Below are 13,100 nucleotides of genomic sequence, written 5' to 3'. Positions count from 1 at the left end.
AAAAAATATAGAAATTTTCTACGAAAATGATTCTGATTTGTATTCCCCTTGCTTAGACGTGGAAGGTGCATTGTGCGTTATTGCTGCAGGGGGAGAAATCTTCAGGTATAAATTGAAAAGCCAGAAATGGGATGGAAAAGGCAGAGACAAATCAGCTTCTATCTCGTCATCGAGTGAAGAGGAAGATGGAGACGACACAGATGAAGGTGGCAGCGAGAGCGGAGAAAATGGTCAAAGTGATCAAAGCGGGGAAGATTTACGAAATGGAAGAAAAAAAACGAATGCTCAGAACGCGCAGCGAGAAAGATATCATAGCACTGATGTTGAAGCGGAATGCTTGTGTGCAGACAACGATTACAACTTCTACGTTTTCGACCCTAGTAAATAAAAAAAAAAAAAAAAAAAAAGCAACATAGAATGCATAGTGACGCAGAATATATGTCAATGTAGAATATCGTGAGGCACTGCCAAAGGGTACTATGTGCGCTTTAGATAGGGAGAAACATCTCCCAAAAGGGCAGTTAATTAACCTGCTTGTCGCATTATACGCACCATGTCCCGTATGTGGCGATTAACATTTAGGTCAATTTGTGACCTTGGTTCACGGTTCATTAGCTGCTCAGACTTTATGTTTTACACCTTGTTGGTGTAATATGTATAGCATTTTTCTCCACTAATGTGCTGCATTCATCTTTTATTTTTATTTTATTTTATTTTATTTTATTTTCCTTTTTTTTTTTTTTTTTTGCAATCCCATTTGGCAAATGTTAACCCCCCTCCTTCCCTCAATGCTGAAGTGACCCGCGGGCTGATGGTGATAAACAAGAAAAAAGAAATGGAGCTGTACACGGACGAGTACGAAGATCAGCATTTCCACGGAGTGAATAATTTGGTTTATGATAAAAAAAGGAATATCCTATACATTATCGATTCGGGAAACATCAATGAAGAAAATAAGTGTAACTTGTTCTATGTAAATAAAGACATAGAAACGATGATGTCTATAGACATCCCCAACATGCCGTACGCACATAACCTATGTCTATATGAGAAGGGCACGACGAATGATATATACGTCTGTTTGACGAAAGAAAATAAAATTGTGAGATTAATGAGAAGAGGAAATACTTACATTAAGTGTCACTTTCTACAAATAGATGGTTGCTATTCCCCTTTGTTCATTTGCACGGATAACACGAACTTTGTTGTGCTGCTCAAAGATTTAAGTGGATGCCAAAAAAGGGGGAAACTTATCGAAATAGATTCCAACGGAGAGGTGATAAACTCCATTTTCACGGATGGCTGTCAGTTTAATGGCATATGTTACGATGATAAGGTGGAGAAGTATTTTTTCATCGAGCGGAATGTTATTTATACTTATTAGGGGGAAATGTGTTTGTGTAGATATGTAGCTAAGAAAGGGGTGTTGAATATACAATCGTTGATGATCATATGGGGCAGAAAAAGGGAGCCACACACAAAAAAAAAAAAAAAAAAAACCCCCCTTTTTACTTCACCGTTGTGGGAAGAGATATGCGAAATGTGGAGCCCCGTAGGGCTAGCTAAAATTTGATTTAACATCTGTTGTGAGTGCGGCGTGGATGAGCATCGCGTGTCATCCCTTTTTGGCCATTTCTGTTTTTTATTCTTGTGAAAGTTTACATTTTTTAAGCGTAATTTACCAGGGGGGAAGCGAATGACATATTACGCTTCTCCCCATCCAAATGCGTAGGCAGCGCGGAACGTCTGCACATAGCAGCTCGCATGTGGCAATTTCCCCTCAGTTAACTCCATTTTTAATGGTACCGCTCGACTTAAGGTATTCATTCTAATTCGCCTTCTTGTGGGTTCATCTCAACCTCACACAGAACGCAGATGAGGCCTCTCTACAGCAGCAAGTCGTCAATGTCTTTCCTAATTTTGAGCCTGGCGTTATTTTGCATATTTAACGTTATGGCCAGCTTGCTCGAAATGTGTGGTTGCTCAACCAGCCCAGTGGAAAGCAAGGAATTATTAACGACGTCAATGATTTCATCATCCGATAGCTTAAGAGTAGCATATTTCGTTTTGTAAAATCGGAGGAGCGAAGAATAGTACGCATAAGCCAAGTAAAGGAGCTGCGTGTTGGACATCCAACTGCTCAGATAATTGGAGACATTAACATTTTTTAATAAATAATCATTTGGATTTAACACCTCAATATTTAGATCTTTTATTTGTTGATAGAACAATTCATCTGCTTCATTAAGTAGTAGAATCCCCGTTCCTTTTTTGTTGCTTCTGGCGGTTCTACCAACGCGATGTATATATTGCTCCCTCGAAATGGCACAATTTACTTGAATAATTAGGGTTACATCAGGGTAGTTAATTCCTCTAGAGCTTATGTCTGAAGTGAATAATATTCCCACCGATTCTACAGCAAATCGGTTAGCTGTTATTTGTCTTTGAGCTGGTTCTTTTTTTCTGTGAATTTCGTAAACTGAAATTTTTAGTTGAGTTTTAAAAAAATTTGCATAAAAGCATGTAGCTCTAGCAGTTGGGAAGAACACTAATATTTTGTACGTGAACTGATTTAATCTCATATGCTCCATCAGTAAATTGTACAGGATAACAGTCGTGTCAACTGCTTTGTGAAAAATGACATACTGCTTTAGCTGTTCGTTCGTATGCTTTGAGGGGTCTTTTACACAGTTTAGGAACATATAGTCCGGTTTGCACATTTTCTGTCTTATTTCTTCTATATTATGACTTAACGTTGCTGAGAAGAGGAAGTTTCGTCTCTTCTTGGGCAAATAAGTTAGTATTCTGTTGATATCATTTTCGTAGCCCAGACTAAGCAGCTGGTCTGCTTCATCAATGATAAGCATCTTCAAATTATCGAACAGGGTGTTAAATAAGTAGGTACATTCAAAGTGGTCTAGCAGCCTTCCTACTGTGCAAATAACTATGTCTGGTTTAACTCTTCTCAGATTTATTTGATCTTCTCTTCTTTTTATTCCTCCAATTAGGGTTAATACGTTGATATTATTTTTAAAGGTTAACAGCAACTTTGCTTCGTTATAAATTTGATTTGCCAGTTCTCTTGTGGGCACTATTATAAGTGTGTGGACACTCATAATTTTGTTCTTTTCGATGTCATTTATTGCTAGAAGTAGGTAGGAGATGGTTTTCCCTGTCCCTGTTTTTGCCTGAACGAGTAGATCATTTGTTTTTTTTTTTCTTATAACATTTTCGTATATTATTTTTTGCACATCTGTGAACTGCTTGTATTTGAATACTTCCAGAAGGCTTCTCTTTGCGTCTTTGTCAATTTCTTCTGCTTCTTCTATGTTGATTCCGTCTCCGTCTTCATCTTTGCAAAGAAGGGGTTCTGATTTCTCCCCCGGTTGCGGCTTTCGTGGGGCTACTTTGGATGGGTTTCCACTTTGTTGGGGCGAGGGGGTATGCTGCTCGGGAGGGATCTCTCCGAGGGGAGGCTCTCCACAGGGCGCCCCTGCACCGAGTGTGCGCTCATCCTGCGATCCGCCGCTGAAAGTGGCCGCCTCGTTAATGCCACCTCCGGTCGACGCGTAGGAAGCGTTCTTAGCATCCCAAATGGGGACACCGCTTTTATGTGCACAAAGCTCTGTTAAGTCCCTTCTCAAGAAAAAAAAACGTTTGCCACTTCTGCAGGTAAATGTGGAACGCTTCAAATTTGCCTGGCTGAGCAAAAACGATTTCGTGAATCCGCTGCAGCAGTGTTTCCGCGGGGGGACAACTAAACTGAGCATTTTTTTTTAAATTGGTTTTTACGAAAAAGAGGGCAAGCGAGAGGCATTTAGGAGGGGGTACTCTTTCGACGGGCTCATTTTACACAAACGGCAAGTCGTGATGCGCGCGCACGTGTTTAAAAGAACATATATATTGCATATGTATCTACGTAAGTATGGAACATGCATATGTATCTACATAACTATGGAACATGCATATGTATCTACGTAAGTATGGAACATGCATATGTAGGCGTTTTATCGTCCCATTTGACATTCGATTTGTCGCATATGTGCAGAACGCCCCCCGGGTTCGCGTCCGCCTTCTTGCCAACGCGGCATTTCAAAGGGCACAGAAAAAAAAAAATATATTATGTGTTCGTGCCTTGTGCCAATGTTTAGCTAGCCATAAACGGGTTCGCGTGCTTAGATGTTAAAGCAGTAAATGCATGGGTGAATGGGAAAATATGCCACAGCTTTTGCGATTAAAAGAATGTTATTTTTTTTTTTTTGGCGCTTCTTTTGTTAATATTCTTACCTTTCACCCTGAAGGCGGCACGAACATAGAGGCACAGCCACAAAAGGAAGCTGCATGAAAAGAAGCGGCGTACAAAGAAGCTACATACCGAATTGCAATTCATACATTTCACGTACATTTTAATCTAAGCCAATTTTGGGGTAGGCATATAAAAAAATAGAGCCGCTTTATTTGGTGGACCCCATGGGTGAATGCTAAACGGACTAGTCAGTATAGCATAAATGTAAGTGTTTTTTTTTTCCTCTGTGGTGAGGCAGACCGAATCTGTTGGAAGGGAGACTGTTTTTTTTTTTTTAATTTTTCCCATCTGAGGTACGCATAAATATAACTCTCCGCTAGATGGGTGTAATTTGCAAAGGGGCAAAATGAACGAACTCACTAGTGGAGAAGCGAATCTGCAGGGTGGGGAAGATGATGGCAGTGCGAACGGTAGAAGTGACGATGGTGCATGTGGGGAAAAGGGCGCGGAGCCAAATATTAATCCAAGCGACAATAATACATCTAGCGCAGTGGAGGACAACCATGAGGAAATTGCTCAGAAGGAGGAAGCGGACGAGGTAGGTGAAGACGAACTGAACGAAATGTTTGACGATTTTTTGAAAGACATTGAAAATATTTCCTCCACTATGGAAAACCAACCAGATGGAAAAAAACTAAATAAGGGAGATGCACAAAGTGAAATAGCTAGATTATTAGCAAATAAAAATAGCTCACCATTTGAAATATTTGATATACATGAAGATATTAATATGGAAAAGATTAAGAGCAAGTATAGACGGCTGTCTGTACTTATTCATCCAGATAAATGTAAAATTGAGAAAGCTAGTGAAGCCTTCCATATTTTAAATAAGGCTTATGAAGAACTGAAAAGAGACGACATTAAGGAACAGTATAAGAGTGTTTACGAGACGGCTAAGAAGAATATTATAAAAAAATTAAATTTAAAAAAAATAAAAAATGAATTGAATGAATATTTAAATAAAAATGAAGAGGAGTATGAAATTAGTAAGGAAGTACAACTACTGATTAATGAAGAATGTGAAAATCTTCTAAAAGTTCAGAAGGAAAAAATGGAATATGCACAGAAATGTAAGCAAGCCAATTTGCAATATGCTAAAGAAAAGGAAGAAGAAAAAATAAAGGAAGAACTAAAAAAAGAAGAGGAAAGAAAATTGTGGATTGAGGGGAGAGATGAAAGAGTAAATAACTGGAAGAATTACAAAAGGGATAATTTAAAAACGGAGAAAGAATTCCATATATATAAAAATGTGGGGAAAAAGAAGGAAGAGCGAACGGAAGAGGAAAAGGAAAAACTTAAGAGGATTCCCACCACGAATCGGGTAGAGAACGATGGGAACAAGAAGAGGAGAAAGACCTGATGTAGTGTGTGTTCTCCTCAGTAGGGTTCCCTCTCCAATCAAACTTGTCGTTATGAACGAGTGTGTTCAACCGGTCTACATATTTAGGTCACACCTGTTCGATTAGCGTTTGTTACACTTGCATAGGGGTAGCCTCAATGTTGGCGAGTATGATACAATTGGAGAATTTTTTTTTTTTTTTTACGTTTTTTTTTTGTAAATTAGGACATATTCGTTTGTGTCACGTTTTCACGGTGTGTACTTCGCTTGGCGTATTTCATCCCTCTTTGGAGTAGCAACATGGTCTATTTAGCCATTTCGCTCATGGGCTTTGCAGTAGCTGGCCACATTGTCTGACTTGCATTATTCACATGAACCGTTCCAGTTAGGAAAAAATGTTCAAGGCGCATTTTTAAGATTCCTCAATGAGCACAGAGGTGGGAAGATAGGGATGACGGTGTACACATTTTTCATTGTATGCAATTTCAAATGGGAAGGAGTTTATCAAAATTTTTTTCACTTTTTTTTGTAACATAAAAAAATTGGGGACAAATGACGAGGCGAGTTTTGTGCACGCAGGGGGAGTAATAATTCCAAATTTAAAATAGGGGAAAAAAAAAAAATGCACAAATTTGTGTTACACCACCGCGCACTCATCGCTGTACGCCTTTTTATACAAATGGGTCAAATTGATTAGTTCCACTTTGAGGAAGTTTTTTTGGGGAGGAGTTTTCCTTACCTTTTCACACTCCTCCGAGATGGTCGCTCTGAAATGGCGCTTCAATTGGTTATTGTTTAAAAATACGATTAAATTTAGGACACACTTCAAAATGGTTACCTTCACAAAGACGTCCACTTCTTTGCTCAGTAAAGAAAGCAGTTCATCAATGATGGAAATTTTCTGTTTGGCTGTTTCGTTTTCGCGTGTGGGTTGAGTGTTCAGTTCGATTGGGTCCTCCCCTCCATTAGTGCTTCCTTTGCCTTCGTTGGGGTTGCGCTGCTCATCACGGTCGGCGTCTCTTTGGCTGTCACCTTTGATGTTACCTTTGATGTTACCTTTGATGTTACCTTCGCTGCCACCTTCGCTGCCACCTTTGCTGTTACCTTCGCTGCCACCTTCGCTGCTACCTTCGCTGCTACCTTCGCTGCCACCTTCGCTGCTTACTGCGTCGCTTTCCTCGCCACTCATGTTATCGCTATCACTTTCGTAAACACTGTTAACATCCCTTCGTTGCCCCCGTTTGAGGGATGTTTGGGCGAGGCGCTGGGGGTCCGCACCAAGGCAGGCGAACCCTTTCTTCCGCCTCTTGCTAAGACCACCTTGCGCTTCATTCACCTGATTGGGTTGCTCCAAATGGTGTTTCTTCTTGGCCATATCACCCGCTTGGACTTTTTTTGGATCGAATAGGAAGAAGTACAACATAGATGAAAGGATGTCGCTATTTTTTTGGGTTTCCTCATAATTGTAAATGAAATTATTCTTACTTATTTCTGAGTGTCTATTTTCAAAGAGGCAAACGTGGGCCATAAAGTTCAGCTTCTGCAAAAAATGGTACGTGCTGCTATCCTTTTCTTTCAGGTACTCTTCATTAATTTTTTTAAAGTTGTATGGACCACACAAAAAAATTTCGTCCTTTAAAAACTGGAATATTTGTAATTCTTCATGGTTTGTCAAGGTGGGTTTGTTCATATAAAAGAGAATATTTTTTTTTTTCTCCACATCCACGTTGCTGCTTAGTTCTTCCTCCTGTTTGTCCTGTTTGGATTGCATATTGGCATGGTTCCCCCCCGTTTTGGATGAATCCGTATGATGGGAACTTTCAGACTGTGTTAACGGTGGCAATTGTGCTCCCGGGAGGCCGTCAATGGTGAAGACATCCTCTACGTTAGTGTACTCTACAAAGACCTCAAATAGGTTCCCAAGTAGGAGACAGAAAAAGTAAATCATAAGGTCATTATGGAAGGTGCCCAGGAGTTCACGTAATATGTGGTTTACTTGCGCCACGTCGAAGTAGTTTTGCAGCTGCGATTCTTCGCCGCCATTTTGGTAAAAGGTATTTTTTAAAATCTGGAAACCTTTGTCCTCGGAAAGGTCACAATGTGCGGAAGCAACACATTTGGATACAAAAAGGTAGTAGAAAAAGCAGGGCTGATCCTGCTTGTACCTATCGATGGAGTTAAAGATTATCTCCTTAAAATTATCAAACCGAAGAACATAATTTTTTATCCATTTATTTTTTTCCATTTTTAAGTAAACATTTAAAAGTAGGAAAATAAAAATGTAAAGATGGCTCTTATTATTTTGAAAAGTATTCAAATATTTCTTCCCCAGAAAGATGATTATATCTAAGCCATATTTATCCTCATCCTTAACAGTTTTGTAATCCCCTTGATCAATATCCCGTTTGAGTATATCTTCATTCGTTTGGCTAGCTGAATTATCCTTGGTGTCTTGTTCCTTTGTACTACTTTTGCAAAAGTCAACGAATTGGTTAAAATGCTCATTAGATGAATTTTCATCAACTTTTTGCTTAAAATTTGTTAGCAGTTTGTAGAATATGTCGAATTCTATGTTGAAATATAAAACATTGAGGGATAAACTCTTAGGGATGAATAAAATGGCCCTTATGTATAGCTTTCTCGTGTATTGAATATTTTTTCTTATGTTATAATAGTGCAGGTAGAAGACCCATATGAGTTCATTTTTTATATGATACTTTAGGCTGTTCAATATGGCACTTTCCAAATTTTCCATTTTTCGTTTTACGTAGCAGAAGTTGAAATAGTGTAGCCATATTTCTATGTTATTATGATGTTTTCTCAGGCACGTTTGGAAGATATTAATTATTCTTTTTACAAGTGAATAATCTGATAAGCTATGTCGTATAAGTACTTGTAATTTATTTTCCACTTTTAAAATGTCCCTCTTACAACAGTTAATGCTGTGTTTATTTTTATTTAGTAACTTCCTCAAGGACTTGCTCCTTTTGGGGCATTTTTCACTTTCTATTTTTGCCTTCAAATTTGTATATTCTTCATATTGACTTTTTAGCAATTTGTTATATTCATTAATTTCATTCAGCATATCATTTTTTTTTTTCCACTTTCTTTTTTCTCTTATTTTTTCCAAGTTCATTTCAAATTCGATGTATAAAATGAAGTTGAGCAGTATGCAGGATGAGCTGTTAATTGTGTACTCGTGATTCCTCCTTTTATTTGCAATTGTTATGATTTCCTTGTCTGTGAATAACTCCTTTCTCTTCAGGTCATTAAACTCGTATACCATGTTTTCCACCATGCGGCACACCTTGTCCGCCATTTTGTGCACGCTGTCAAATTTTGTACGTATGAGAAAAGTGTGGGGGGGGGGAGGAGCACCAGAGCGCCAACCAGGGGTTGTTGCTTGTCGGCTCGCTGTCTCGCTGCCTCGCTGCCTCGCTGGTCAATTCAGCCACATGCTTCGACCGTACCTGGGAGATGCCTCCCCCGTCCTACGTACAGCTGCTAAACAAAGTAGAAAAAAAAAAAAAATTGGTACAGTTGTAGATCATGTATATCTTCCTGATGCGTACATTCCTAGCAGCGTCGAAAGGGGCTCCTCCCACTTGTGCTTCAACTGCGTAGTTGTTATTTTTATTGCAAAGAGTGGGGAACTATTTTTTCTGGTCCATCTTTTGGTATAATTTGTGATTTTCCGCTTAGGTTTCTTATTTTAACCCCAACATTGCATACTTCTGCGCTGCGTAGTAAATGGGCCAAAAGTGCTGCAAAAATGACGTATAAATAATTCTACTTGCGGGGTATTTTTTTTTTTACTGCTTTTGGAAAACCATCGGTGGTTGCAAAATTTAAAATATATTGTTCACAAAATTTGGGAGAGCAATTTTATTTCAATTTTGAGAAAAAAAAGAGGCGCGAAAAGGGGGGGCGATAAGTAGCTATATATGCATACTACTCCACGTGAATATGTACCGAAGCAACGGCATGGGGTAAGCGTGTTTTTTAGCAAAGGTCGTATGGCAATCTCTGCATTATGCGCACCGCTCTTCTTCTCAATTTTGAAGCCTGCTGCTCCCCCCCGTACGTTGCAAGCCCGTTTTTGTCAGCGTCAATTTTGACGCATGAATTTTTACCTTTTCGAAAAAATTGCTACTCTGTGTTCGCCACTTTGGTGCTGGTCTGCTTTGACCAAATTAATTATTTTTTTTTCCCAAATAAAAAGTATAGTCACTGAACGGTGGTGAAAAAAGGAAAAGAAGTACTTTTTTTTTTTTTATCGAAAAATCATATAGACCAAGCAAAATTAAAAACGCGATAAGAAAGGCACACGCGCGTTTGGGCACACTTGCTGACATGATTGCATACCTTTCGAAGCTGCCTGCATTGTATAAAATCCATTTTAGAACAATCGCGGAGGCGCAATGGAAGGTGGGGTCATCATAAGTGGGGATTACATACAGATGGGGAAAGACAAAGTCAAGAGAATAAATGAACACAACTTCGAACAGGTGCATGATGTCGAAAGTGATAACTTATACCGAAGTAAATGTTCAGGCATTTTATTAAAAGCACCATACTATCCTTATAAGTATGATATTATGAACACAAGTTATAAGTATATGCCTAAGGTAGGGGACCTGGTGATAGGAATAGTGAAGTCAAAAAAATTGGATTACTATCAGATGGACATTAACTGTAATTGTGAATGCATCATACACAAAATTGATAGTTTTAAATACGCTACTAAGAGTAGTTTCCCCAATTTGAGTAATGGTACACTACTGTATATGATTTTGGAGAAAATCAACTTGGATAATAACAGCGTTGTGGCTAGCTGTATCAGTTCGTCTGATGTGAAGTCGTGGATCAATTATGAGAATTACTTGGGCGAACTGGTAGATGGGTATATGTTCCCCGTTAGCATTTCCTACGCCAGAAGTTTAATTGGCGACAAGTGCTACATTTTGGATTTGATTGGGACAGACGTCAGTTATGAAGTGGCGGTCGGCCACAACGGGCGGTGAGTAGAAGAAGTGCTGCGCTGCATTGGGGGGTTACGCGGTTTTTTGCGGCTTTATGCGGTTTTGTGCTGCTTTATGCGGCTATGTTCCGTTGGGGCGCCTGCGCGCATTTGGAAACACTCCCCATAAAAATTGACGCATATGCATAACCCCTGCACCTCGTTAACACCTCCTCCTTCGCGACTTTTCCTCTCAGGGTGTGGATTAAAACGGATGACCCTCGCGAAACCAACATGATACGCACTGCATTGAGATACTCTTTTGGGAAGACCAAAGCGCAGGTGGGTTTTCCCTTCTCCGCGCGTTTCAGACACGTCTGCTGTGCTTTATTTTTTCCAGAATGGAACTTTCGCATTCTGCATTTTTTTTTAACCTTATAAAACCTTTTTTGAATTATTTTATTTTTCAGATGGACGTGCTGTGGAAATCTATTTACAACTTAGGCAAAAGGGACACTTAAAAAAAAGAAAAAAACGGCAAGCAAAGGAGTATGCGAAGGTGTATATGAAGACACAGGGGAGGATCACCCACTGGGGGGTATACTCCGTTGGCCGCCTTATCTCTTGGCGTAGGATATTTTTAGCCGCGATCCCTGGAGCTCATAATTTTGCAAAGCTGCAAATGGGAAGGGGGGGAAGTGCAAAAATGAGATAATAGTTGAATTCACGTGAGGTGATTCTCAGCGCGAGGACACATAATTGACACTCGAAGCAGACTTGCAACATATGCGGGCATTTCTTTCTTTCCAACCATATGTTATACGCATGCGAGTTGCTTTTTTTTTTTTTTTTACGTATTAATCGCGCTTTAAATTAATGCAACAGTTGAACATTGCTTCTTCTTTTTTTTTTTTTGAATGTGCAAAAATGCTGCCACGCACGTACACACGAGAACATATGCTTAACAGCTTGTCTCGGTGAACCTCGCGGTGACCCAGTACACCCGTCGTCCCTCGGCCGTACCTTTCATCGCATACGTTGCTGCCGCCTCATCGGAGTAATCCACGAAGGCAACGTTCCTCTGGGGAATAATTCTGGCCTCGATAAAGCCTGAAAACTTTTTAAACAAATCATTGAACGCTTGTGTGTTTACATTCTCCACGACATTTTCGACAAACAAAATTTTGCACGCCACAACGATGTTATTTTGCATGGGAGCAAATGCGTTCATTGGGTAGTAAGGAGGAGGTTGCTGGTACATATTGTTGTTATTTTTTGTGAAGTCTTCATTTTTTTTTGTTTTTTTCCTCGTACGCCTTTGCCTGAGCCTTAGCAATTAGAGCTTGTTTATCCATTTGACTTAAGTCAATTTTTTTTCTTTTTTCTAATTCGTTATTTTGCATAATTCGAAAATTATTCATTTGCATTTCTATAAAATTTCTCTGCATCATTTCGAAGATTTCTTTCTGCTTCCGTTCTCTCTCGAGGATCTGTTTTGGTTTCTTAGGTTCTTTGGATCTTTCGACAAAGGTACCATCTCTCTTTGAGTGCACATCACTTTTGTTATGTGAATAATTTATCTGCATGATTTTTCCAAAAAGTACAAACCCTTGTAGGGCATTTAGCGCTTTTGTTGAACTTTCGACAGTATCATACACAACCCATGCTTGTCCTTTTCTCCAAAATGACTTCATAACTACCAGGTCTTCGATTACACCATACTGCTTAAATAAATCTTTTAAACTTTTTTTCATTTCATCTATTTTAATTCTGTCGTTTAAGTTTTTTACGTACAAGGTTTCATTTGGGGGTATGCTCGGGTCAGCTGTAATGACTTTATTGTATTTCAGGTGCTTCAAATAGGCTTTATTGTTCATGTAGTGCATAGGGTTATTAAATAACATAGGGTTTGGTTGTCCTGGAAACATTGGCATGCGTAACGGATTCGGCATCATGTCATTACTGTTTTGAAACATGCTCATGGGTGGGTTCATATTCATTGGGAATTTCCCGTGCATGTTTTTTCCACCATTCATCATCATTTTGTTGTTCTGCATGTTGTAGTGCATGTTGGGGTTGTACATGGCGTTGTTCATTTGGTTCATCACACCCCCAGTTGGGATACCTGAACTGTTTAGGCCGTCACCTTGGTTTCTCGCATCCGCTACGTCGTTACTGACATTTTCACTACTTGCGTTTGTTTCGTTATTCGGTTCGTTGCTCTCCTCGGCATGCCCGTTGGGGGAGTTCAACTTGCTGGTGTCATCATTGGGGCCACCATCATAATTGGGGGGATGCTCACCAAAGTTGCCATTTGACACATTATCATTTGTGGTGCTATTTCTTTCTTGTAGCTCGTCAACTGCAGAAGAAACATCGTTGTGGTTGTATGTGGACTCATCCGGGTTGTCGTTATTCGGTTCATTATCGCCCGACTGGTTTGTCGCACTGCTATGTTTCATATCGGTCGAGGTGTCATTTCACTTTACCGTTTT

General features: G+C 39.5%; 6 protein-coding genes across 6 annotated transcripts; 3 read left to right on the top strand and 3 right to left on the bottom strand.

Moving 5' to 3' along the window:
* Window positions 1-797: 797 nt before the first annotated feature.
* Window positions 798-1,382, top strand: PCYB_141690 (hypothetical protein; the record flags this gene model as incomplete). Its single annotated transcript, XM_004224640.1, has 1 exon — window positions 798-1,382. A coding segment is annotated over exon 1 (570 nt), but the record flags the coding sequence as incomplete, so codon positions are not given.
* A 504-nt stretch (window positions 1,383-1,886) lies between these two features.
* On the bottom strand, window positions 1,887-3,770 carry PCYB_141680 (RNA helicase; the record flags this gene model as incomplete). Its single annotated transcript, XM_004224639.1, has 2 exons — window positions 1,887-3,352; window positions 3,500-3,770. 2 exons carry the CDS (start codon window positions 3,768-3,770, stop codon window positions 1,887-1,889), a joined length of 1,737 nt encoding a protein of 578 aa, XP_004224687.1.
* Window positions 3,771-4,652: 882 nt separating this feature from the next.
* PCYB_141670 (DnaJ domain containing protein) lies at window positions 4,653-5,627 on the top strand (the record flags this gene model as incomplete). Its single annotated transcript, XM_004224638.1, has 1 exon — window positions 4,653-5,627. A coding segment is annotated over one exon (975 nt), but the record flags the coding sequence as incomplete, so codon positions are not given.
* A 655-nt stretch (window positions 5,628-6,282) lies between these two features.
* Window positions 6,283-8,964, bottom strand: PCYB_141660 (hypothetical protein; the record flags this gene model as incomplete). Its single annotated transcript, XM_004224637.1, has 2 exons — window positions 6,283-7,810; window positions 7,853-8,964. The coding sequence occupies 2 exons, from the start codon at window positions 8,962-8,964 to the stop codon at window positions 6,283-6,285; spliced, it is 2,640 nt and encodes an 879-aa protein (XP_004224685.1).
* Window positions 8,965-10,066: 1,102 nt separating this feature from the next.
* On the top strand, window positions 10,067-10,947 carry PCYB_141650 (exosomal 3'-5' exoribonuclease complex subunit; the record flags this gene model as incomplete). The annotated part of the gene is made up of 2 exons (XM_004224636.1): window positions 10,067-10,665; window positions 10,863-10,947. Coding segments are annotated over 2 exons (684 nt in total), but the record flags the coding sequence as incomplete, so codon positions are not given.
* A 681-nt stretch (window positions 10,948-11,628) lies between these two features.
* PCYB_141640 (U1A small nuclear ribonucleoprotein) lies at window positions 11,629-13,067 on the bottom strand (the record flags this gene model as incomplete). Its single annotated transcript, XM_004224635.1, has 3 exons — window positions 11,629-11,836; window positions 11,892-12,523; window positions 12,569-13,067. 2 exons carry the CDS (start codon window positions 13,065-13,067, stop codon window positions 11,892-11,894), a joined length of 1,131 nt encoding a protein of 376 aa, XP_004224683.1. The 3' UTR covers window positions 11,629-11,836.
* Between the last annotated feature and the right edge of the window lie 33 nt (window positions 13,068-13,100).

This window comes from Plasmodium cynomolgi, chromosome 14 (assembly GCF_000321355.1).
Source record: "Plasmodium cynomolgi strain B DNA, chromosome 14, whole genome shotgun sequence".
Lineage (NCBI taxonomy): Eukaryota > Apicomplexa > Aconoidasida > Haemosporida > Plasmodiidae > Plasmodium > Plasmodium cynomolgi.
Note: the sequence above shows the minus strand (reverse complement) of the source record. Positions and strands in the feature narration are given on the sequence as shown.